This window comes from Danio rerio, chromosome 13 (genome assembly GCF_052040795.2).
Source record: "Danio rerio strain M-AB ecotype USA chromosome 13, GRCz13ab, whole genome shotgun sequence".
NCBI classification, from domain to species: Eukaryota; Metazoa; Chordata; class Actinopteri; order Cypriniformes; family Danionidae; genus Danio; species Danio rerio.
Window position 1 is genome coordinate 17,416,520 of NC_141033.1, and position 23,838 is coordinate 17,440,357.

The 23,838-nt window shown below is 35.8% G+C and overlaps 4 protein-coding genes across 14 annotated transcripts in view; 2 read left to right on the top strand and 2 right to left on the bottom strand.

Moving 5' to 3' along the window:
* ckba (creatine kinase, brain a) overlaps positions 1-6,417 on the bottom strand; it is a 20,006-nt gene extending 13,589 nt beyond the window's left edge. Inside the window, exons 1-4 of one of the 10 annotated variants that reach the window (XM_087278245.1) lie at positions 6,322-6,417; positions 1,324-1,528; positions 753-937; positions 469-623 (exon numbers count right to left, since the gene is read on the bottom strand). In XM_087278245.1, the coding sequence (XP_087134371.1) occupies positions 469-623; positions 753-858 (261 nt within the window). In that variant the 5' untranslated portion in view covers positions 859-937; positions 1,324-1,528; positions 6,322-6,417. Of the gene's footprint in view, positions 1-468; positions 624-752; positions 973-1,323; positions 1,561-3,739; positions 3,848-6,321 lie in introns of those variants that run through there. The other 9 variants (XM_087278244.1, XM_087278246.1, XM_087278243.1 and 6 more) reach the window with 9 other exon arrangements.
* Positions 1-23,838, top strand: part of LOC147841024 (uncharacterized) — a 485,466-nt gene that overhangs the window by 144,007 nt on the left and 317,621 nt on the right. The window lies entirely within an intron of this gene.
* The window catches only part of LOC147834160 (uncharacterized), a 439,063-nt gene that overhangs the window by 121,138 nt on the left and 294,087 nt on the right, over positions 1-23,838 (bottom strand). The gene's annotated exons all lie outside the window — the stretch shown is intronic.
* The window catches only part of trmt61a (tRNA methyltransferase 61A), a 24,235-nt gene continuing 6,235 nt past the window's right edge, over positions 5,839-23,838 (top strand). The window contains 3 exon segments of one of the 2 annotated variants that reach the window (NM_001002321.1): positions 5,839-5,915; positions 8,476-8,850; positions 16,672-16,938. In NM_001002321.1, the coding sequence (NP_001002321.1) occupies positions 8,520-8,850; positions 16,672-16,938 (598 nt within the window). In that variant the 5' untranslated portion in view covers positions 5,839-5,915; positions 8,476-8,519. 2 annotated transcript variants of the gene reach the window in all.

Sequence of the window (23,838 nt, forward strand, 5' to 3'; positions counted from 1 at the left end):
GATTTCCAGGTGGCCTGATGGTAGGCCTATCACAATAATCAATATATCAACTTATCGCACAACACATGGACATGACCTCAATATTTTTTGGTAATGCAATGCAGGTCATTTCCAAGACTGGAAAACAACCTTCTAGATGTCAAGGTTTTCCAAGACCTGTAGGAACCCTGTGTAATCCTGTAAAATACCAAACACTATGGAGTAAATTTTAAGACTTCTCGCGAGCAAAAATAATGCTTTTTATGACCTTAAATTTAAAAAAATATAATGCTTTAAGACTTAAGGACTCTTGTGAACCCTGTTTTAAATAAGCAATTGAAATTAACCCAATTTTAATGATCTACTATTAAATACCCATAAAATGTTTATATGAAGACGTCTGCACAGGGGCAGTCACATGGGGCCAATTTTCAGACAAAAATATGTCAGAAGTACATGTACAGGTAATCCACTCCTTCAGCTGCTTACCTTGAGGTTACTGGGGTTTAGATCAGTCTTGTGTTTGTCTGTTGGCTTGTACCCTCCATGTCGGTCCTGAATAACAGGGTCCAGTAGCTCCTTGAACACCTCGTAGGTCTCCTCATCCCCAGCCACACAACCCACAGTCATAATGAAGGGGTGGCCTGAGATGGGAAACAAGCCAGGGCACACAAATTAGGAGCCAAGCAAATAAATTCATACCTAACATTAAATTTTTACATTCTGAACTATCTGAAACCTGATCCTGACAGGATAAGGGCATGTTCTTTTACCAGGATTATCTACGCCAGTCTGAATGACATTATCTATGGTGAAGCCACTGGGTGTGCAGCGCTGACGGAGGCGCTTGTACATATCCAGAGTGAGAACCTTGGCCATGTGGTTGTGGTGATGCTCAAGGTCTGGGTACTCATCCTCGGCTGACTGCTGCTTGTTCAACCTGGCTAGCTTAGCATTGCTGAATAAATACAACAACATATGGGGTGTAAAAATACCACACTCTGCTGACAAAGTAGTCACTTGTCATGGCCTGATTCAGTTAACACTACTTGTCTAACCAAATACTTGGTTTTACCAAAAAAGCATAGAATGTTCATTGGTCATGATCTGTTTTTAGGTCAAGTTGTTGACATGGTCTTGTACAGAAGACAGCTAAAATTGCTATTTCCATACTACAGCCCAATAACAAAGATTCAGCAAGGTCACTGTCTAATGTTCAGTGGGGAAAAAACAAACAAATGTTTCTTTCTGACTGTAGAGTCAATGTTGTTGCAACGCAACTATGTTATTAAAGTGCACGAGAGGTGGGCTTTGGAGAGTTTTGGGTTGTGTCGATGTCTTTACCTGGGTTATCTACCCCGGTCTGGATTACATCATCCAGTGTAAACCCGCTGGGTGTCTGTTTGGAGCGTAACTTTTCATACAGTCCTGGAGTGAGAATCTTGGCCATATAGTTGTTGTGCTTGCTGAGGTCGGGGTATTCCTGCTCAGAGGAGTACTTCATCTTCAGCTGGTTGTGACTGTTCCCAAAAGGCATGGCTGTTGTTTCCTGAGTGTGTTAGGAATGTGATCGGGGTCATACTGAATGTGAAGCAAAGCCAACAGGTTTAGTACTAGCTTCCATTCTAATTAAATCATTTAATATATAGAAATAGAAATGACTTGATTCTTCCTATATATGGTTATATAATATAACACTTTTTTTTAGAATCATTTAAAATTTTTGATTCATTACATCCCAGGTGAAAAAAATATATATAATTAAATGCAATTAAAATACACTTAAATTTTTTAAAAATTTATTTGTAATGTTTTGTTGTAGAAGTACATTTTCCCAAAATACTTTTAATACAGTATTTAGCACATTTTTTTTTACAATTTGTATATTCTTTTAATATATTACAATTATACTTTAAATTATTCATAAATATATTTAAATGTTTAAAAGTAGGGTTCAAGTGTATTTCTAGTTGTAACTAAATATATATTTTTTTAAAATACAGATATAGTATGTTAAAAGCACATTTTAGTTCAATTTCAGGGTGTCTCAAAATACCACATTTGAGTACACTTAGATGGTAATAAGTTTATCTTAACATATACTTAATACTATCTTTTAGTACATTATACAAAATTAGTGTGTGAAAATAAAGCACTTTTAGTACTTTATTTAAAAAATATACTTAGTGTACGTAAATTGTACTTTACCACACTTTTTTCACATTTTGTATATTCTTTTAATATATTACTATTATACTTTAAGCCATTCTTAAATATATTTATAAATGTTTAAAATTAGGGTTCAAGCATATTTCTAGTTGTAACTATTTTTTAAAATACAGATATAGTATGTTAAAAGCACATTTTAGTTCAATTTCAGGGTGTCTCAATAGCACAGTTGAGTACACTTAGATGGTATTAAGTTTATCTTAACATATACTTAATACTATCTTTTAGTACATTAATTACAAAATTAGTGTGTGAAAATAGAGCACTTTTAGTACAGTACTAAAAAAGTATAATTATTGTACTTAAAGTGTATTTTAGCACACTGCTTTCACATTTTGTATATTCTTTTAATATATTACTATTATGCTTTAAGCTATTCTTAAATATATTTATAAATGTTTAAAATTAGGGTTCAAGTGTATTTCTAGTTGTAACTAATTTTTTTTTTTTAAATACAGATATAGTATGTTAAAAGCACATTTAGTTCAATGTCAGGTTGTCTCAAAATAGCACAGTTGAGTACACTTAGATGGTAGTAAGTTTATCTTAACATATACTTAATACTATCTTTTAGTACATTAAGTACAAAATTAGTGTGCGAAAATAGAGCACTTTTAGCACATTTCTGAAAAGTGTACTAAGTATACTTAAATAAAGTGCATTTTAGTGCACTTTTTTTTTACCTGGAATATATAGATATATAGATATCTAAACTCTTTTTTTAATTACTGATTTTACTTAATGTAAAGTTGGGAGTTTTAACACCAACCATCATCTGTGACTGCATCTGTGAACAAACTGCAACATTAAAAGCATGCAAAATAAGTAAAAATTAAAAAAATAAGTAAATTACACACACACACACTTCACAAATACTCGTATATTAATGGAGAACAAGATAATATTTTCCTCAGTGAATAAAAAACTGCGGCATTTCAAGATGTGAAAATTATTATGGAAACAAATATATTTGTAAGCAGGTTCTACACTGTAGAATAATGACTGATTTGTTTCATATGTACAAACATCGTTATGTAATATGATTTTTCACCCAAATATTTACTCAAAGGTACTAAACAACTCTCAATCGCTGACAGGAATCTGAATCGGAAGAAAGATTATACTTTGCAAATTCCATTCCAATATCTGTTTGAGGCATAAAGTAACGAAAGCTCAATCTATATTCGACAATTCTGAGCTGTAGAAAGCACAAATCGATGCTACTAAATGGATGACTTATTACAGGGCGTCTACTGGACGGGATTACTTTAGCGAAAGAGTGAGCTGTCACTTATGAGTGACACGAGCTCTCTTCAAGAAGAAAATTGTTCCGAAAAATTACAAAGCATCGTTCTCAAAAATTAATCTCGTGTACTAAATTCATCTCAATCCATGCGTTAAATGGCCTTGAAACAAAGATCCACGGCAAGCCTATACAGTAAGTCTACACAGCCGTTATTATTGTATTTTTACAAAGTAAATTTAAACTGCTCGCTTAAGCAGGAATAAAAACTTCCCTATAAAGACTTACCGAGGGGCGCAGGAACTAGGTGGAAGACTGTGGTGAGACAAAGATTGCTATTTTCCGTGCTATTTTTCCGGTAGGAGTGAGGTGTGTGGCGTCTGTTCGCTCTCCTGCACTAAATCTTGATGAAGCGCTGGTTTTATAGTAAAGGAAAGCCACTCCCATTGGCAGCTTTTTACAGTGCATTCATTCCATAGGAAGAAGTTTCACAGCTCTCAACATATTTATATACATCATGTATATAATGCATGTTTGATTAATGATTGAATAAAGTTTATATTTTAGTTAAGTGAATTTTTTGTGTTTGATTTTGCTTTGGTAAACCTGTTAAAATTATATTTAACTATAAGTATTATGGTAAAAGTACTAATTACTAAAGTACTTTTTATACTAAAAGTTAAATAAAACTTATATTGGAAGCGTCAACACATCTAAACTTAATAGGGTAACATTTCTGAGTATTATACAGCGTATTACTTGATGAAAGCATACTTAGGCTTGTTATTGGGGTTTTAGGGATGGAAAAAAACTTTAGCGGAATCTTTTCTAAAGTTACCACCATCACAAGCAAGCACACATTTTGTTCATTATCACAAGCTTTTAGCGACATAATTTTATTTTATTTTATTTTATTTATTTTAGTTTCTTATTGGAAATACAAAATCCAAATACAACAAAATAGCATTCATCCTAACAAATTGTGTATCACACATAAAGCTCAACACAAAAAAATTACAAAAAAGTAAATTACAAAAATCATCCAATGTAAAATCAAATTAAAAGTGAAAAAAAAACATAAAACAGAAATCAATATAAAACATTTATCGGCTATGGCAAGATGATACAAATACATGTAATATTTTTAATGAACTTTTTCTTATCATTTTAGCCAGGTTATCCGGAAAAATTTTAAGTTCTTTTATAAAGACATTGTGTAGTGGAGGGATTTTGAAATATCTGCATTTATGAATAAAATATTTGTCTAATACAGTGATAATATTTATAAAATCGTGCAAAACAGAACAATATTTAGTAATTCCATATAGTACATCGTGTAATGTGAAAGTCAAACCTTTAGCATCCACATTCTTTATTATCAACCAGTCTTACACTTTTTCCTAAAACGATTGAACGGAGCTACAACTACAAAATATGTGTTCTGTGTCTTCAATTAAGTGTTTACACAAATGATACATTTTCAAAATTACATTTCAAGTGTAAAACCCATTAGAAGGCTATATTCAATTTAATATTTTAAATTGTACTTTTTGCCTTGGGGAGAATTGGAAATTTAAGATATGTCGTTCTGAAATGTTTAACAGTATTTTTATCCAATGAATTAAATAATTTATTTTGTAATACTTGATGGGGGTGGGGGGTTCAAGATTGGATAATAATTCGTCTTAAATGTTTATTATTGCAAGGTTTGTTATCAACTTCAATCCAATATACAATAAGGGAAGTATTGGAATAATTTTCAAATAAGATAGGAAACCTTTCATTAACATTTTTATACCTGAGGGTATTGCATTAATAAAAGTGAAAAACTGCTTTGGGTGACAAGCAATGGTGACAAGTCGTGTCTTAAAGTGAAAGTATTATCACTAGAAAATTGCCACTGCCATATATTATGCCTGTTACTGACCAAATATTTTTATTAAAACATTCCTACTAAAAATGGATTTGTTCCCATGTAGAATATACTTGTTTTTGCATATAGGGGTATTTTGGGGTGTAAAAATGTGTGTGCGCTTGTTTCCAAAACAAGACTTGTTGGTGGAATGCTGAAAGCTTCACTGGGAGTTTGGGAAAGTCAAAATCACATCTGAGAAAAATTCGGATGCTTCCCAGTTTGTTAAGGCAAGATAAACTGTAACGTTACCAGAAACTCTTCTCAGTTATGCGACATAACCTTACGCTGTTCCTTTAAAACCCTTACATCATTTTCCTGAGACTGTGTCGCGAGCGGGTCGCGAGATGTTGACGTTTTCTACGAGTGTAGATTGGTAAATACCAAGTGGAGCGATCACTTGTGATAGAGTCAATCAACATGATGTGAAGATCGGCTCTGTGGCTGCTTCTGTGTGTACACGAGGGGGTTTTTCAGCAAACTAGCTGCACACACGTGCTACGTCGTTCTGCTCCTTCACAAACAAAACAGTCTTACTAAAGTAACTTAACGGTGAGTTTTTTCAGTCTTTAAATATGCTCAATGGTGTATGTATCGTTCAGAAATGTCATGTGCTCCTTTGTGAGTTAACGAGCAGGCGCAGGTTACTTCAAAATATCTTTATTGTAACTCGAATTACGTTAACGTTAGCTGTCAAGTGTGAAAGAAGTTTTTTGAAACTTGTTTTCATTTTTAGTGTAACCGTTATATAAAAATGCTCTTTATAAAGTATTGAAGATAGGTTTGTAAGTTAATGAAAACAACTGAAGTCGTGGTAAGTTAATTGAAGACGCGGTTTAAGTTAACGTTGGGTTAGTGTTTCTGTTGTTGGTCTGTCAATGACAGTGACCTTGCTGACTCATAGAAAATAGAAATGCCAACAGGTAAGATTAAAAGTGTGATTTAAAGATTAACTTACATATGGCCCATTTTTGCTCGTCTGTACGGTTTTAGGAGTGGGGTTTCACAGGCGCTGCTGCTAATGTTCAGTCTGTCTCGACAGTTGGGTACTAACGGCAATTAACGGCTTAGAGCTGTTTAAATCAAAATGCACTGTTTTGATTTTTAGTATGACGTGTAACATTATGTATACATACAAGCGCACATGCAAACAAGCATACAAATATTGGCTTATAGTTTCTGTTTATATACATTTATAATTGTAAAATATCTAAAATCTTATATTGTAAATTTTTAAGTTTCTCTAACTGAAATACTTAACATTTATTTTAGGCATGATCTATGTTCTTGCTTTACTAATTACAATTAAGTATGTGTTATTACCAACCAAAGTGGGTTATTCACACGGAACAATTAAAACAACAAGGCATTTGGGATTTTTAAATATACAACCTATTGATTTAGTCGTATAAAAATTAAAGGAAATACTGTTATATATGAAGCACAATGTGTATTTCAACATGAGAATAGTGTTTTTTAGTTTGCTGCATTTTATACTAAAATTCTCATCACATAGATGTGTCTGTTATATTGTAATTTAAACATATTAACATGCATTAGCTAGTATAAACATTAAAAGGTGTGAATAAGTATTTTTATTTCTCTAATAATTTGATTATCTTGCGGTGCTAGACATGCCTGTTATAGATAATTTTGTTCTCTATGATTTGTGAATTCAGATGATCACAAGTTTTATTTTATGTTTGTGAGTTTCTTCACAGCAAACCATAAACCCCTTGTTAAGTCCGATGTAAAGAAATGAGTTAGGCGTTCGTCATGTTTACAACCTATTACCTTAAATTCATGCTTTTAGAACACAAAAATTCTTATTTTAGTTTGAGTTTAATTTGCTTAATGAGCTTAAACACATCAATTTCTTTTGAGCATGTGAACGCAATGACCAGTCATAAGGGTATAAGAACTTGCTCGACAATGCTCAAAGGAAGCAGTATTACTATTTACATTAGTTTAATTGCTGTAAATGTTTATGGTGTCTTCTGGCATGTGGTTGTATTTTGTTTAAAACAATCAAAAAGAGCAGTTAAAATTAACGGTACGGTTCATATATCGGACTGCTTGTATTAATGGACAAAATTGTACTGCAAATAATATATAAAATTATTTATATATTTTAATTCAAGAATTCTTGTGCTGTGAAGAAAAAAATATAACTGTGCATGGAAAGCGTCATCAATGCACCGAGATATCGAATTGATGGCATAATAATCATAACTGAAACAAACCAGTGGGGCCAGTGTAGGTTCACCCGTTACCAGTCCATGAATTCTTTTGATTTTTTTCAGTCCACAGTGAATGTTACAATTTACCACTTCAGTTGAGTAATTCACTACTTTAGTCTGTGTGAGAGTGTATGTGACATGAATCTTATTGATTTTTATTAATGTTTATAGCTATTGTCAGGTCGGATGTGTTTCAAGTGTCAAGTTAATCCTATTAGGGTGGGCATAAGGGTTATGATTAGTATAATTCAAAGGCTAGTTTTAAGGTAAGGGCAACCAAAATTCAAGTTGACAGTCTAAAAACAAGAAAACAAATAAACGAACAATCAATAATACCAAATGATGATGTTAAAGGGTAAATTATCTAATATTTATGATGGGTGTGATGTCTCAAGACAGTGTCTCACAAATATATCTTCTACTAAGTGGGTGATGGAATGGGCCATAATCATGCCCACCCCCAAAAAAGGCGGCTGATCAATGTTGTAAAAGTTGTAAAAAATTGTTAAGGTAATAAATTTAACTTTAGGATTCCTGCATATACACTGTAGTGGGTTAATTCATTCACAGAACATAGAAAAAAATAAGTGCACTTTTAAAACACCCAGATGTTAACTTATTTAACCAAAGAAATCAGTTGTATAATATTAGACACTAAATGCACTCAGCTGTCACGACTTTAATAACATGATGACAAAATAACTTTATAAAGTTGAGTATGTTGTTTGTAAGCATAGTGTATATGTGTATCTTGCATCAGACTTTTTACTAAAATTAACTAAATATTCATATTAAAATTTGTTTGTGTTGTAATATGAGTAAAATGATTTGTCCACTAACTTAAATATGCAATTTTTCCCCTTTCAATGCAGTTTAATCATCTAAGGATCATCAATTGTCACTAAAGCTGTACCTCATGAGTTTTGTGGAGTACTCTGAGCTTATCCAAGAAGGGGATGTTGTCATTATCTTCATGGGGCATGATTCCATGATGCCAATAAAAGTTCAGTCAGGAGCTCAGACTCAAACTCGCTACGGGGTCATCAGGCACTCCAGCGACCTGATTGGACAGCGGTTTGGATCCAAAGTAACTTGTAGTAAGGGTGGTTGGGTTTATGTGTTGCACCCTACACCAGAGCTGTGGACTATCAACCTTCCCCACCGAACGCAGATCCTCTACACGACAGACATTGCCAATATCACACTGATGCTGGAGCTCAAACCAGGCTCTGTTGTGTGCGAGTCAGGTAAGATGATGTGCTGTGTTCCTGCTGGTCTTTAGTGGCCCATTTTCACTGAGTTGTACGGTACGGCTCGGTATGCTTTTATGGCCGTTTCCCCTGTCAAAAGGAAAAGTGAACTGTTTCGTACCACTTGTTCGGTACCATTTGCAAAGGGTATCTAGCACAACAAAAGGGTGCCAAAAGACAGAACTAGACTCGCAACTGAACGCTATTGGTTTACAGAGATACGTCACTCATTCGTGCAACAAGCCAGAATTAAAACAAAGGAACCGCCATGTTTTAAATACACAGCTGAGACATTACACCATAATAATATATACATAAAATTATGAGAATCTGCCCTGTAGTTTATTTACCCGGCCGTCTAAAGAGTGAGCAGTTTCGATTGCTCGCTTGCACTCGCCATGCGTCTATATTTGAAAAAACAAACTTATTAAACTGATAATAATAAAGTACATGTGATTATTAAAGTGCTTCCGACATCCGATCCTATTAGAAAAGAACAAACCCAAGACTGACGCGTGAAATAATAAAGGAAAAGCCGGAAAAAACAAAGGAGCAAAGGATTCTTTCAGCAGCCTAAAAGATGAACAAACTGCCATGTTTAACTATTATCATCACCCTTTGAACTATTATGAACTCGGAATGACAGAATTACTCTCTAACAGTGGTTACATGTGCTAGTAAAGATTAAAAATACAGATGAGAGGTTTGCCCTTGCTGGGCTATATGTTGTGTGGACTAAATGTATGCTGTGTAAAGTTTTGTTGTAATTGGTAAAATATCGGAGACTTTAAGGGTCTGTATGTGTTCACATATGTTGCATTTATTTATTTGTTTATTTATTTTATGTTATCGCATACCGTACTGTACTGTACCACTTAGTTTAAAACGGGCCAATCAGCTCCCTTGTCACTCAGGCCACTAATCAGTGAGTCAGCAATTTTAAGGTGTACATTAATCAAAGCATTCTTCAAGTGAACTGAACAATCTCACAATGCAATGAAAAAAAAGGGAGCATCGATGCACACTAAAGCCTGGTTAATACTTCTGCGTCAAGTGACCGGCGTAACTCACGGCTCAGGCAACCTGCGCAGCTGTGCATTTATACTTCTGCGCGCTGTCTCTTTTGGTCTCCATTAACACTTCCGAAACGCTAGTTAGCAGTGAGGTGTAAATGTTCCTCTATGTCGAGTTTCTTCGCTTCTGTTTTGCTTTTCCTGAACACTTCCTGGTTGTACAAGTGGCTCAAACTCGCTCATTTTGAGGCAGGAACCGGCGGATGTGCAACAACTTTACCTATGAAGTAAACACAAAACAAAACTTTCCATCAGGAGCTCCTTCACGGGACTCCACACTTGTAAACAATCACTCCATTGGGCTCGCGTCCAGCTCGCGCCATTTGCGCGGCTCTCGGTCCCGCCCATACTTATTAGCGCTACCAAACCGACCAATCACAGAGCTTGCGCTATGCGTCGTTGCGACATGTAGTTACAATTTTTGAGAGGTGCACGTCAGCAACGCCGACGGCCACGGTGAAGGGCTATGCGTCAGCGCCGTAGCATACGCCGGTGTTTGACGCAGAAGTATAAATCAGCCTTAAGGCCCAATCCCAATTCTGTTTTTGTACCCGTACCCCTACCCCCTGGGCCCTTAAAACCGAGTGTGAAGGGGAAGGGTTTTTTAACCTTTACCCCTAAGAAATGGGAAAGCACAACAGCACCTTCACAAGTCATCATATGTCATCGCAATCTCATGCTTCATATGAAATCAGACGATCGCGGCTGCTATTCCAGTTTCTTTATTTTTTTGTATTTATCTTCAAGAAATTACTGAATTCATATATTATATTATCATAACGATCTAATGTGGCAATAAGATTGTAACTATGCTGTGCATATACACTGTGGCCATATTCATCTATAAACACAAAAAACAACATTAACATTACAGCAGACACTGTAAAAAGGCTATTCTTAGCCACTAAACTTTTCTGACAGAGTATGCGAGTGTCATTGAGTGTCAGAATGTTGTGGGACTGCTATACAGGAGTTATTACCATGGATTATAGATATTGAAATTTAGCATTTTTTATTTTAGCGTTTTTTTTAAAGCATGATGATAAAACACAAACGTGGTTATGAATATATTAAAACTTGTGCTTGGTTGTTGTAAAAATTTATAATAATGACAAAAAAAAATACTAATTTGTGGATCTTCTTAACTCCGGGTGGAGCTATGCTGCCATTGTGGCTGGTGTACTCTGGGAAATTTTTTGATTGTAGTCCTGAAAAATCTCCATTCGAAGGGCTAACTACCCCTTCCCCTTAGCCCTACACCTTCAAGCTAAAGAGAATTGCGACACCCCTACCCCTTTAAGGGAACGCACAAAACGACAGGTAGGGGTTAGGGGAAGGGCTAAAGGGATAGAATTGGGATTGGGCCTAAGTTCTGAAGCATGCCACGAAACATGAATCAGATGATGTAATTGATCAATGATTGAATTGTTGCTACTATATGAAACAAAGGACTGAAGTCTGCTGACTGTGGAGGTCATTTGAGTACATTAAAGTCATGGGGCAGCAACAATACTCAGGTAGGCTGTGACATTGATACGATGCTCACTTGATACTAAGTATGCCAAGGAAATATCCCCCACACCATTAGAACCACAACCAGCCTCAACCATTGATAAAAGACAGGATGGATCCATGTCTTTATGTTGTTGATGCCAAATTCTGACCCTACCATCTGAATGTCGAATGCAGAAATCGAGACTCATCAGATCAGGCAATGTTTTTACAATCTTCTATTCTCCAATTTTGGTGAGCCTGTGCGAATTTTAGCCTCAGTTTCCTGTTCTTAGCTGACAGTAGTTGCACCCAGTCTGGTCTGCTGCTGTAGCCCATCCACCTCAAAGTTCAACGTGTTGTGAATTCAGAAGTGTTCTTCTGCATACCTCAGTTGTAACAAGTGGTTATGTGAGTAACTGTTGCCTTTCTATGAGCTCAAACCAGTCTAGACATTCTCCTCTGACCTCTGGCTTCAACAAGGCATTTGCATCCACAGAACTGCTGCTTACGGGATATTTTCTTTTTTTAGGTCATCCTCTGTAAACCCTAGAGATGGTTCTGCATGAAATACCCCGTAGAAATATTTAGACCAGCCCGTCTGGCACCAATACACATGCAACGTTCAAAGTCACTTAAAGGTGCAGTAGGTGATTGCTTCAGAATCGTTTTTTGTTGTGCTGGTTGAAAGTCTCTTCACAGTCTAATAGTAATGATTCAAGTAAATGATCTAAATGTATTTATATGTATTTTTATATTTTGGGTAAGGCATAAAACAAAAAAAATGCTCATCCAATTAAATAGAGTCGGACCGACATCTCTCATAATTCCGATAAGTAGGCGAAACTGTCTGTCAGCAAATGCAGATTTGAACAACTGCGCAGCCGTTTGTATGCATCTCCGCAGACCGCTGTTGGTGCCGTGCATTCACGAGAGAGGGCGCGCGCATGATCGGTGAAAACCTGCTTGATCAAAACTTTTTAAAACCTGAATCAGTATTGGAGTTACCTTTGCACGCTGGAGAAAGGATGAAACAATGGCTGAAGGATATCTCATAAACAGGTAATGTTCTGTTTTAAAACTATTTTAACTTCATGCAAAACTGAAGTAACGTTAGATGTTGTTACAAACGGGTTATATCTTTACAGAAGTGTTGTTCAGCCACTAAAATCTTCCGATAAAAGATTAATAAGACTATTTTCAGTTTCATAAGGGACCTTTTACAGCATCTATAATGTAGATTTTTAGTTAGTTTAACAACAACACACAAGTAAATAGCGATATTCCGCCTAGTTTCCCTATGTTGTTTACCATGAAACTCGAAGGCCATACTCACACTAGGTACAGTTGCCTCGAACCGGGCCAAAGCATGCTTGTCCCCCCTCCCGTCTCCCCTGACGGCCCGCACTCACACCACAATCGGGCCTCGGCATGCTTACGTCATCACTGCTGTGCTGTTCAGTGAGAAGCGCTCTCACTCAGCAGCACAGTGGAGATTTCTCTAGTTATATTGTGTCAGTCGTTTGATATGCAGTGGCATGCAGTCAAATATTTCGCCAAACAGTCCTAAGGGTTGCTGTGACACGCAGTCAGATATTTCGCCGAACAGATCCGCCCCTTTTGGCGCTCATAATCATAATGCTCTCGTGCTGCAAGAATGAGGAGGTCTGCTGAAGGTGCGCAGCTGTCGTGCAGTGAGAGTGTTTGCGTCTTTAATAAACTACGGCAGTTTGCGTTCACTGAACAGTATGAATGATTAATAAATCCAAATGAAACAGTCCCTTAAAAGTAACGTCTCGCTTTCAGTTTCGGGCTTTGGCGCGTTTTACACTCACAAAGCCCAAGTAAACTGCGTTCAGGCCCATCTCTTTCAACCGGGCCAGGGCCGGCAAAGTGAACCGTGTTTGAGCCCGATTCAGCGCACTCACACTTCTCAAACGATCCGGGAAACGGGCCTGGGCACAGTTCAGATGGCATAGTGTGAGTAGGCCCTAAATCTTCACTCTGAAATAGCATGACAGTTTCGCTTGCTTGCCGCCGAACAAGCACTAGCCGCTTTTAACACATGAGAGAGAGTTCTTTTGCTGTGCTTGTATTTAAGGAGATGTGGCTCTAGACGGCAGGAGAGGGACTGTGATTCAGAGATTTATGGTAAGCTGTTAGCATTGTGAAAGTTCACCTACTGCACCTTTAAATCACCTACCCCATTCTGATGCTCGGTTTGAACTGCATGACCATGGCTACATGCCTAAATGCTGCCATGTGATTAGAAATTTGCGTTAACAAGCAGCTATACAGGTGTACCTAATAAAGAGACCGTGAGTGTAGATAGTGTATAGCCTGTGGTGCAAACAAAAATTTTCATAATAAATTGAGACATCTCACGATTTCTCTGCTTTTTTTCACTCATGCATTCCTTTCCAAAGCATGTTATGGTATTTCAAACTCATATTATATAATTGTGAGCAGAAGTCAAAATCTTTTGTTTAGATGTCTGTATGTTTGTTAGTTTTATTTCTGTTTTGAAGACATAGATGTGTGTCAGCCTGTTCGTGTGGGCGAGGAATGCCTGGCAAATAAAATGAAGCAACATTAATTTTGCATTACAGCAGTAATAACTTGTTAATATTACCAAAGAATTTCAAAATAATAATAATAATATTTCACTCTTCATCTTGGACAGACTGTTGTGCATACATTTAGTTTATTATAGCTTTTAAATCTTTGAAAAAATTTGTCCACTTTTTTTCTTGTTGGAAAAAAATGTGTATTTTTACAACTAGAGCTTACTTGTTTTGACAAAATATTTCGCTAAGAAATATAAAATATGTATATGTTTTATTAAAACTTTATTATTGTATTATTAAATGTATAAAATTATTATATGTATAGGTACTACAAGTATACTTATATATAAGTATATAAGAAAAAAAAAACATTAGCGCTTAGCCCTGTATTAGTCTAAAATATAATGATAAAATATAATGTAATGATCTCATAAAGTCTTTATTAAACCTGGTGAAACGTGCAGAATCCCTGTACACACATTTTATTTTAACATATAGTTTTTTTTGTTTGTTTGTTTTCCTGGTCTGTCACTTTTGACCGGAGTACAAGTGTGACTTTATGCCCTTTACCTGCTTGATTCTTGCCCCCATTTTTTATGAATACATTGTAAAAACAAAAAAAAAGTTTGTACTATTCAGATGAAGCAGTGATTTTTTTTATTTATTTTTTTTTAGGGATGCACGATATATTGGTGGCCATATCGTTATCGGCCGATAAATGCTATTTTTAAGATTATCGTTATCGATCCGATGTCTAAATTAGGCCGATATCTTTAAGCCGATGAATTACGTAATTGTACAGACCTGGGCGGAACTTGTTCAGACTTGCCCAGTGCACTGTAATAAATCTCTCCCACACTGTTTATTTCTTCAAAGTCAGAAGTAAGTAACCATGTTCCTTATCATTGTAGATGTGTTTGATTGAGTGTCATTGTGTATTTTGCTTTAAATCGCCTCAGGAAAAATATTACATGTGTAAACCTTTCCTGCTCCGTCTCTTTGTTGTGTAGAGATAGCAGGGGATCTTAACTTATTACTCCAGGGCCGAATAATATTAGTTTTGTGGTGAATTACCTTTTCTTTTAGTTGCAGCCGGTGAATGAACAAGGACACATGTAACTTGGGCCCAAAATATTTATTACTTTCCGTGTGGTACAACAAATCAGTCACCTAAAATAGTCTTATTGCCCAAAAACTGCTCCTCTCTCTCTCTCCCTCTTCGCTTCACACACACACCCCCCAAACTGCAGCTGGACTGGACCCGCACATTTTACAACAAGTAAAAACATAACGGTTGTTTGTAATCTGATTATTTGCTATTATCAACGCGTTGCTTGTCATGTGTTGTTGATGTAAGATGTATTCAGTTTGATCGGAATATTCATATTGATTTTAACGAGCGTGCAAGCTGTCACCGTAGCACGGGGGAGAGGTGAATCCAGTCATAGAGACTCTTGACCTGCCGCTCATTCTGTCTTTATATTCAGCTGTGTTTGCCATAAAGTCAGCTCAATGCAGGTTTTTTATGAAAATCTGACTCTGATGGCAACTCTGCCTCTACAGTTAAGTGAAACTCAGCGGTTTATCATAAACTTTTCATCGATCATTTTCCCCGCAATTGACAGCAAGAACGAGCGCAGAAGTGTTGTTTGATTGACAAGCAGCTCCTACATTTTCAAAAGAATCTTAAACGCCAAATAGGATGAATCTGTTCCACATTTTCTAAGCGTACTATATATATTTAGCTGTTCGCTTGTACGGTGGCTCTGAACTGTCAAAACGCCTCTAAAAAAGGCTTTTTCGGGCATGACGTATTTGTACATGTGTACATCACTGTAACCCGTTTTATTCAATACTATTTGAGCTGGTTTCAATCCTTATTGCTTTCATTTTCATCTTATTCAAATATATTTAACTCGCTTGTTGATTAAATCCCATTTTGTTATTTAACCTTATTAATTTTATGCAACAGTCAAGTTGCATGTTAATTTGCTATGAAGAAAAGAAAGTAATGTATTTTTTGCATGCTGATTTATGTGAAATTGTGAATATCGGTCTATAATCACCTTGCAATTTTGAAGTTAAAGCTTTTTTGCTTTGAGTATAGACTATTTAGTTCAATCTTTTATGAAGTTTGCTGTATAAAAATATGTCATTTTGAAATATTTATAAATATCGGCCTATACATATCGGCTATCGGCCTCCAAGTCTAAAGAATTATCGGTATCGGCCAAAAAATCCATATCGGTGCATCCCTAGATTTTTAAATTTTTTTATTTAAAAACCTACATTTTTTTGGTCAGAAGTGATCAAGGAGACTCAAAGGGTTAAAGAGTTTAAGACCGAGTGTAAAAATACTTGCATTTTATGCATGTATACATTTATTTAAAGAAATTGGTTGTTTTGCTATTAGATGTGCCATTATTTACTCATGTGCAAAATATGCTTGTTATTACAGAGTCATTTAAGGTTGTGGGGGGAAAAAACATTTACTAGTTAACAAGTTGCTTGGCAACTGCCTGTTTGTTTATGTCAATTCAGGAATGCATAAACCTTAATTCATAGTACCTCAATGATAGCTAACGTAATATTTGTATTATTTGACATTTGAGTGTTTGTGTAAACTTAGACAATATTTTTCCAGTAGTGGGCTTGTTATAACAGCATATTTTGAATCTGTATTCCAGGTACAGGCAGCGGCTCTTTGTCTCACTCCATTTTGCGGACCATCGCTCCTACCGGCCACCTGCACACTGTGGAGTTCCACAGTCAGCGAGCCGAGAAGGCTATGCAGGAATTCAAGGAGCACAAAGTGTCTCATCTGGTTACTGTCAGAAACCAGGATGTGTGCAAGGATGGCTTTGGCATCACGGGTGTAGCTGACGCTGTCTTTTTAGACATTCCCTCTCCGTGGGAGGCAATCTCACATGCCAAGAAGGCCTTAAAATACAAGGGTAAGAGCACATAACTAAAGTCACATTACCATAACAATACTATGTCATGTGATACATCAAGTCTTTATGTTCACGGATGAAGCAACTTAAATAAGTCTTCTTAAAACAAGATTTAAATACTACTTAATGCCACAGTGAACTTTATGATCACAAACAGCATAGGTACAATAATGGTGCTTTTTTCATGAGGTGATATTTTTATGTTACTAGTTGTTTCAGTGCTAGTTAGATCTTATTGCAGTTTTGAAAAAATTACTCAAGTTACTGGAAAATGGAGAAAAGGAGGGCTTGACAGTTTTGCACAGATCGAGTAAAAATATCTCTTACTTTCCTAAAATGCTGCATTTCACCATTATACAGAACAAAATAAGTGTATTTTATAAGCATTTCGTACTTTCACCATGCATTATACAAATGCACACATTTGTGGTTTTAATTCAACTCATAAATACATACACAGCAATTTCAACATTGTTTGAGTCTTATGCTGAACAGAACTTCCATTTTTGTTGCTCATAAATTTTCATAAATGTCATCATGCTGCATGTATTAGAAGGTTTGCTGAATGTGGCAGCTGAAGTGCAGCGAGGGGTGTTTTGTGTTCATTGAAAAGTGAGATTGAGTGATAAATCCATATCAAACAGTACCTTAAATGTGACATTGCGTCCTCTCAGTTTCATGCTAGGGTCTGCTTTGCACTCACACTACAAGCATACTGCACCCCAGCCTAAGCAAACCCCTTTCTAACACACCTTTTCCAACTGGGCCAGGGCCAGTACTGTACTGTGTAAAAGTCCTAAGCACTGTACCATATACCAGCTTTGTTGGCATTTTGCGCAATAAAAATCAATCACTCTCTTTATTAAAAACATACAGAATATATAGGAAATATGTAAAAAAAATAAAATAAAATAAACACAACAACAGCTCAACATATTCTCTTCAAGTAAAAGTCTGTGTTTAATGTAACTTCTCTGTGTAATATCAGGCATCTTTTAGCACTTTCCAGAGCTCTTTCAGTTTAGAGCGTCAAATCTTTCTTTTTCTGTCCAGGTGATCTCTTACAGCCTCTATAATATTCAGGTCTGGACCCTGTGGAGGCCTTTTTATCACTGTTTTTCATTAAGGTTTTTTTTTCCCAAAATATGATTTCACTGCAATTAGTGGATCACTAAAATTAGTCCATTGCAGAAGGAATGGCATAATGTATTAAAATCTGTACATTTCAACATTCTTCACTCCATCAATTCAGGTAATTTGCTAACAACACTGGTAGAAATGCAGCTCAAACCAGGACAAATAACCTCGCTCCAACATTGACTTTCACATGTCTAAAAACAATTAAACCAAGATAATTCAAACTCTAACCATACCTAACTTCTATGCTAACAAACCATACATCAACTGAAAGATAATTCAATTCCCCTGTATAAATCTCAATTGTAAAAAAATTGACACTTATGACCAGGGCTTAAATCTGGAAGAAAAAAAAATATTTGGCTTACTCCTAGCAGAATTGATTTATATATTTAGGTTTCTGTTATTGCGTTCCTTATTAAACAATGCATTCCAAAAATGATTTTCTAGAAAAAAATATACCGGTTAATAACGTCATTTTATTGCACAATGCAAACATATATAGATTAATTGATTTATTGCGTGTGCTTTTTAATAACATATTTGATATTGTGTTTACATATGATTAAACTAGGGGCTGCTAGCAATTACTTAATGATTGATTTAATTGTCGTAAGCCTTTTAATCGATAGACCTTTTCAAACACCAATTAACATGGATATTTAAAGGATAAGTGTGTGTGTGATAAAGTGTGTGCAGTTCACATTACCTTATGGATTCACTATCCTGACATTGCATATAGGGGGACACATAAAACCCTGTTATTTGTGTATCTCGGTTATATCCGAAGTGCTGCTGTTAATCCGCGGGTCAGGAAATCAAGGAATAGGCTGCATATTATTTAATTATGGGCTGCATATTGTTTAATTAGGGTTTAATAACTTAAACCTAAACATAACTTTGTACATGAAATAGAGCTTCGGACCGTGTTGTAACGCAACACATTATGGGTGTTTAGGTCAAGGAAGCCTGATTTCCATTGAACTATATTTATTTATTTTTTTCTATCATTTATACACTTACCAGCAAAAAAAACGTAAGCACTCGTACTACAGATAATAAAGAAAATCATATATGTTTCCTTTGTTTATTTGATCCAGCTTTTCTGTGTCTGTTCTCCATTTAATTCACCGTTCGAGACAGTGTTATGGAATGTTTATCAGCTTAAACACACAAAGAGCTTTTATAAAGGTATAAACACATTAGACCTTTTTATTCTGAGTGTTTGTGAGATGCTTATAAAAGTTCTTATTATAAAGCACCTTTTTTTTTTTTTTTGATTTGCTTGTGTTTATAGCATTTAGGAGCATAACAAAAAAATCTGTGGACATGTAGAAAAGTACACGCAACTTCAGTTTGTGGTCAAGCAGAACATCAGTGCCTTGAGTTTAACCACACACACACACACGGCCTATTTATTTGTTTTGCCATAGGTCTGTTCTAGAGATGATTTGTTACGCCTGTACTAGGTGATTTTTATTTTAATGACATGTTACGGGCCTTTGATAAAGATCTAATTTGTTTTCTTTGGAAATATGTTTCAGATTTACACTAAAACGTCTGTGTGTCAAAATCATGATTAAAATCGAAATCACAATAATGTTTAAGAAAATTGTTGTAGGTTTCTTTGTCCATATCGCACAGCCCTAGTTCACACACAGCTTTTTGTTCCAGATGCCAGCCAATATGAGACGACAACACAGTTGGATAGCAGTAGTTTTTTTTGGCGTCAACTTGACGTGTCACAGGAATAGGGTATATGCACAGCTAGTGTTTTTTCCCATACTTATAAATTACCGGTGAAGGTTAATGTAACTATTCTCGATTTTATACGGTTACTTTTACAGTATCGACATTGTAATATAATTAAAATATTATAAGTTAAATAGACTTTAGCATTCAATTAGTTGTCCTTTTTAAATGAGATAAAAAGCATACACACATGCCCATAAAGATTAACTGGACAGAGCAGAAGCTCCATTAAATATACCTGGGTAAAATAAATGTTGGCGGTTCATTCTGCTGTAGCGACCCCAAGGGGACTAAGCCGAAAAGAAAATGAATGAAGGAAAAATAAATGTTCATTTTTGAAAGACATGGCACGGAAAAATGTAATTTAATGCATTGCTTCTTGTACTTTCTAAGATCCACCTTATATCGTATATCAATCAGGCAATAAGGATCACTGGTTTTTAAAGAAAATGGACCTTAAACACTGCATTTTTTTAATAGCATTTAGTTCACCGGAAGCACTTGACTCGAGTTACTGAAAAATCAAAAATCCTTTCGCATACTTCTGCATATACCCTATTGTTTGCCTTGTTGGACGAGTGCTGACAAGTCCGTGTCCCATGAAGGATCAGCATCCCTTGTTTATTATTGATTTCCTTGCATCAATACATTGAAAGAGAAACTGTTATGAAAATGTATTGCCTTTGGCTTTTTAGCCAGTAAAGCTTAAAACTGAGGTGTAGTTAAATAGGATGTTTATTTTCAGCAGGAAATGTGATGTAATTAATCTAAATCTTTCTAAAACAAAGCTTAATTATAATGTTTTATTTTAGTTCATTAATTTTAGATAAATAGGTGAGGTTGTGCATTTTTTTTACAGGTATTTGGCATAAAACATAATTTGAATGATGTCACGCACAGGTGATAATTTCATGTCCACCCAAATCCATTTATTTTGTCTACATGCATGTAAAGTATTCTTTGGTGGAGTGTAAAATCAAGAAAGGATCTCCTATTGGAAAACTTTTCTCGAGTCTGTCTGTCTCATGCTTGTGGAATTTCTGCAGCACTCAACATTATACCCAACCCCTTCAGGGACTCTGATATATACACATGCAAGATGTTTTTGCTAGCAGGTTGTCCATTAATGTCCATAAAAGGGCTGGCGGTGAGACTTGAGTATGGTCAATGCTTTGTGAAGACAAGATACTTATGTTGGCCTTGTTCTGTTTCTTTCCACAAACTGACTGATTTGTGCAATACTTGTCATGGAGTTTTCAGAGCAGAATGTTGCCAGGAAACCTGTTGAGACTTTTTAAAAGAAAGCATATGTCTCTGTTAATGACAGTTTAAATGAGAAGGCCTAATTTGTCAGTAGAATGGCATGATGAACTCAAATAAAAACGTTTTTCATTTGCTTACCCACTCTTTAAATCAAATTGCTCCTGCATATTTTAAAGTACGCTTATTATGGATTTGTGAAAATTACCTTTCATACAATGTGTAGCACAGCTGTAAGTCAATGAAAACATCCTGTTGAGTTTGAAATCTGAAAGTGAACTGTGTAAACAGTTATTCATTTTAAAAAGTGTCATTTCAAATCAGTTACTTTTAAAAACAATCCAAGCTGTGAGAGTAAATGATTTTTTTGTAACTGCAAAAGGACAAAGATGTGAGGAGTCAAAAGTTAATCTTTACACTGATACCACAGCAGTGAAGTGTTGTTTCCATGTAATTTTAGGGTGTACTCACACTGGGCTGTCCGAACCGTGGCCGGGGTGAGTTTCCTGGTTTGTTTGATAAGTGTGAGTGCTCTGTTCAGTTGGGCGGCCTGGCCTGGTTGGAAGAGGTGTGCCAGAGCTCGGTTTGGTTGGGCTTTTCCCTCACAGTTCTCACTATGCATGCATGCATGCATGTATGTATGTGTGTATGTGTATATGGATGTGTTTATTAATGTATTCATAGTAGGGATGTAACTGTATTGTAAATACCGTCATACCGCAATGGCAATTTTTTTCAATATTACCGTAGTCGCATGACTCAGTAAAACTATAGGTCTTCTGAGAAAATTTGCTCAGGCGAATGAAGCGAACGGGAGGTAGCGGAAACTTTTCTGTTGCAGATAAAAACATTGTAAATGCCCAGAGATACCAGCTTTTACCAGATTATAGTTATATGATAATTTTCCTTAAAACCCATCTCTATCTAAGTGAGTGAGTGCTTGATTAAATGTTGAATGTGATGAGTTTTCAACAATACTAAATTGAAACTTTATTTTTTTTACATGGTTTAATAATTTTTTGTTATTAAAATTGAAGTTCCTGTTTCAAAGCTTACAGATAGATGGCTAACTTGTATGTCATTGACACTTTTGGCACTTTTTTGGGGTATTTTCATTAGTTTTGTTTTTCCTGTAAATGACTCAATAAATACCGTACCGTGCCATTCATACCGAGGTATTACCATACCGTGAAATTCTGATACCGTTACATCCCTAATTCATAGTGCCTATTTTTCCACATTTTTTATATGTTACAGCCTTATTCTAAAATGGATTAAATTAATTTATTTCCTCAAAATTCTCTGGACTCTGGCTGGGCCACTCAAGGACATTCACAGAGTTGTTGTGAAGCAACTCCATTGATATTTTGGCAGTGTACTTTGGGTCATTGTCCTGCTGGAAGATGAATTGTCACCCCAGTCTGGGGTCAAGAGCACTCTGAAGCAGGTTTTTATTCAGGCTGTCTCTGTACTTGGCTGCATTCAACTTACCCTCCATCCTGACCAGTCTTTTAGTTCCTGCTGCTGAAAAACATCTCCATAGCATAATGCTGCCATCACCATGTTTCACTGTAGGGATGGTATTAGCCTGGTGATCAGCGGTGTCTGGTTTTCTCCAAAGTAACGCCTGGCATTCACTCCAAAGAGTTAAATTTTAGTCTCATCAGACCAGAGAATATTGTTTCTTATGGTCTGAGAGTCCTTCAGATGCCTTTTGGCGAATTCCAGACAGGTAGTGGCTGCACAGATGGTTGTCCATCTGTAAGGTTCTCCACTCTCCACAGAAGAAGGCTGGAGCTCAGACAGCATGAGCATCAGGTAATTGATCACCTCCCTGACTTAAGACCCTTCTCCCCTGATCACTCAGCTTAGTTTGTCTGCCAGCTCTAGGAAGAGTCCTGGTGGTTTCCATACATCTTCCACTTACGGATTATGGAGGCCACTGTGCTCATTGAAACTTTCAGGGCAGCAGAATTATTTTTTTTGTAAGTTTCCCCAGCCTTGTGCCTGGCATATTATGGTTAATCAAATGTATTTCACAGGTGTAATGTAAGTCTTCATCATTAATTAGTATTGTAATATTCTACATATGGTAATAATGGTCTGAGTTTAAGTTAAAAGACATGTATGTTCCATTCCTCAACAGTAATATCTACTTGAAGGTTTCTTTTCCTTGCTAAAAGATATGATAGCGGATTTTCTTTCCAGCAATGTTTTATAAAACAAGAAAGTAATTCCTGTATTCATGTAATTTTAAAACAAGTTTTAAAATTGGATTCAGAAAACCTGAAAAGATTCAGGTTTGATGTCAAGACAAAAAAGACAGTAAACTGTGTGGGTTCAGAAATAGCTGATAAAAATAAGGAGATCTAAAGCAACATCAGCATGCCAGGGAATCATCCCGATATTCACGCAAAGATAAACTCAGACCTTTTTTTTTAAATAATTGTGTGTGCTTTTGCTTAACTGAAATGGTATTGCCTCTCGCTGACCTTTAGAAAAATGACTCCCTTAGATTGTACATGAAAAGTTATTTAATCTGTAATTTTTACATTTATATGATCATGGCATTCATTCTGCGAGTTGTTTCCTCACGTTTTAAATTTTAGATGCAACTTCAGTTTAGCTAACTCACATTAGATTTATGCACTGTCTGCGTCTGCCGCGATCATCAAGACAACAGCCAACTTCAAATTTTCCTGTAAGTTACCACAAAACAAAAACTGCTTTTTTCAGGACGTCATTCAGCAA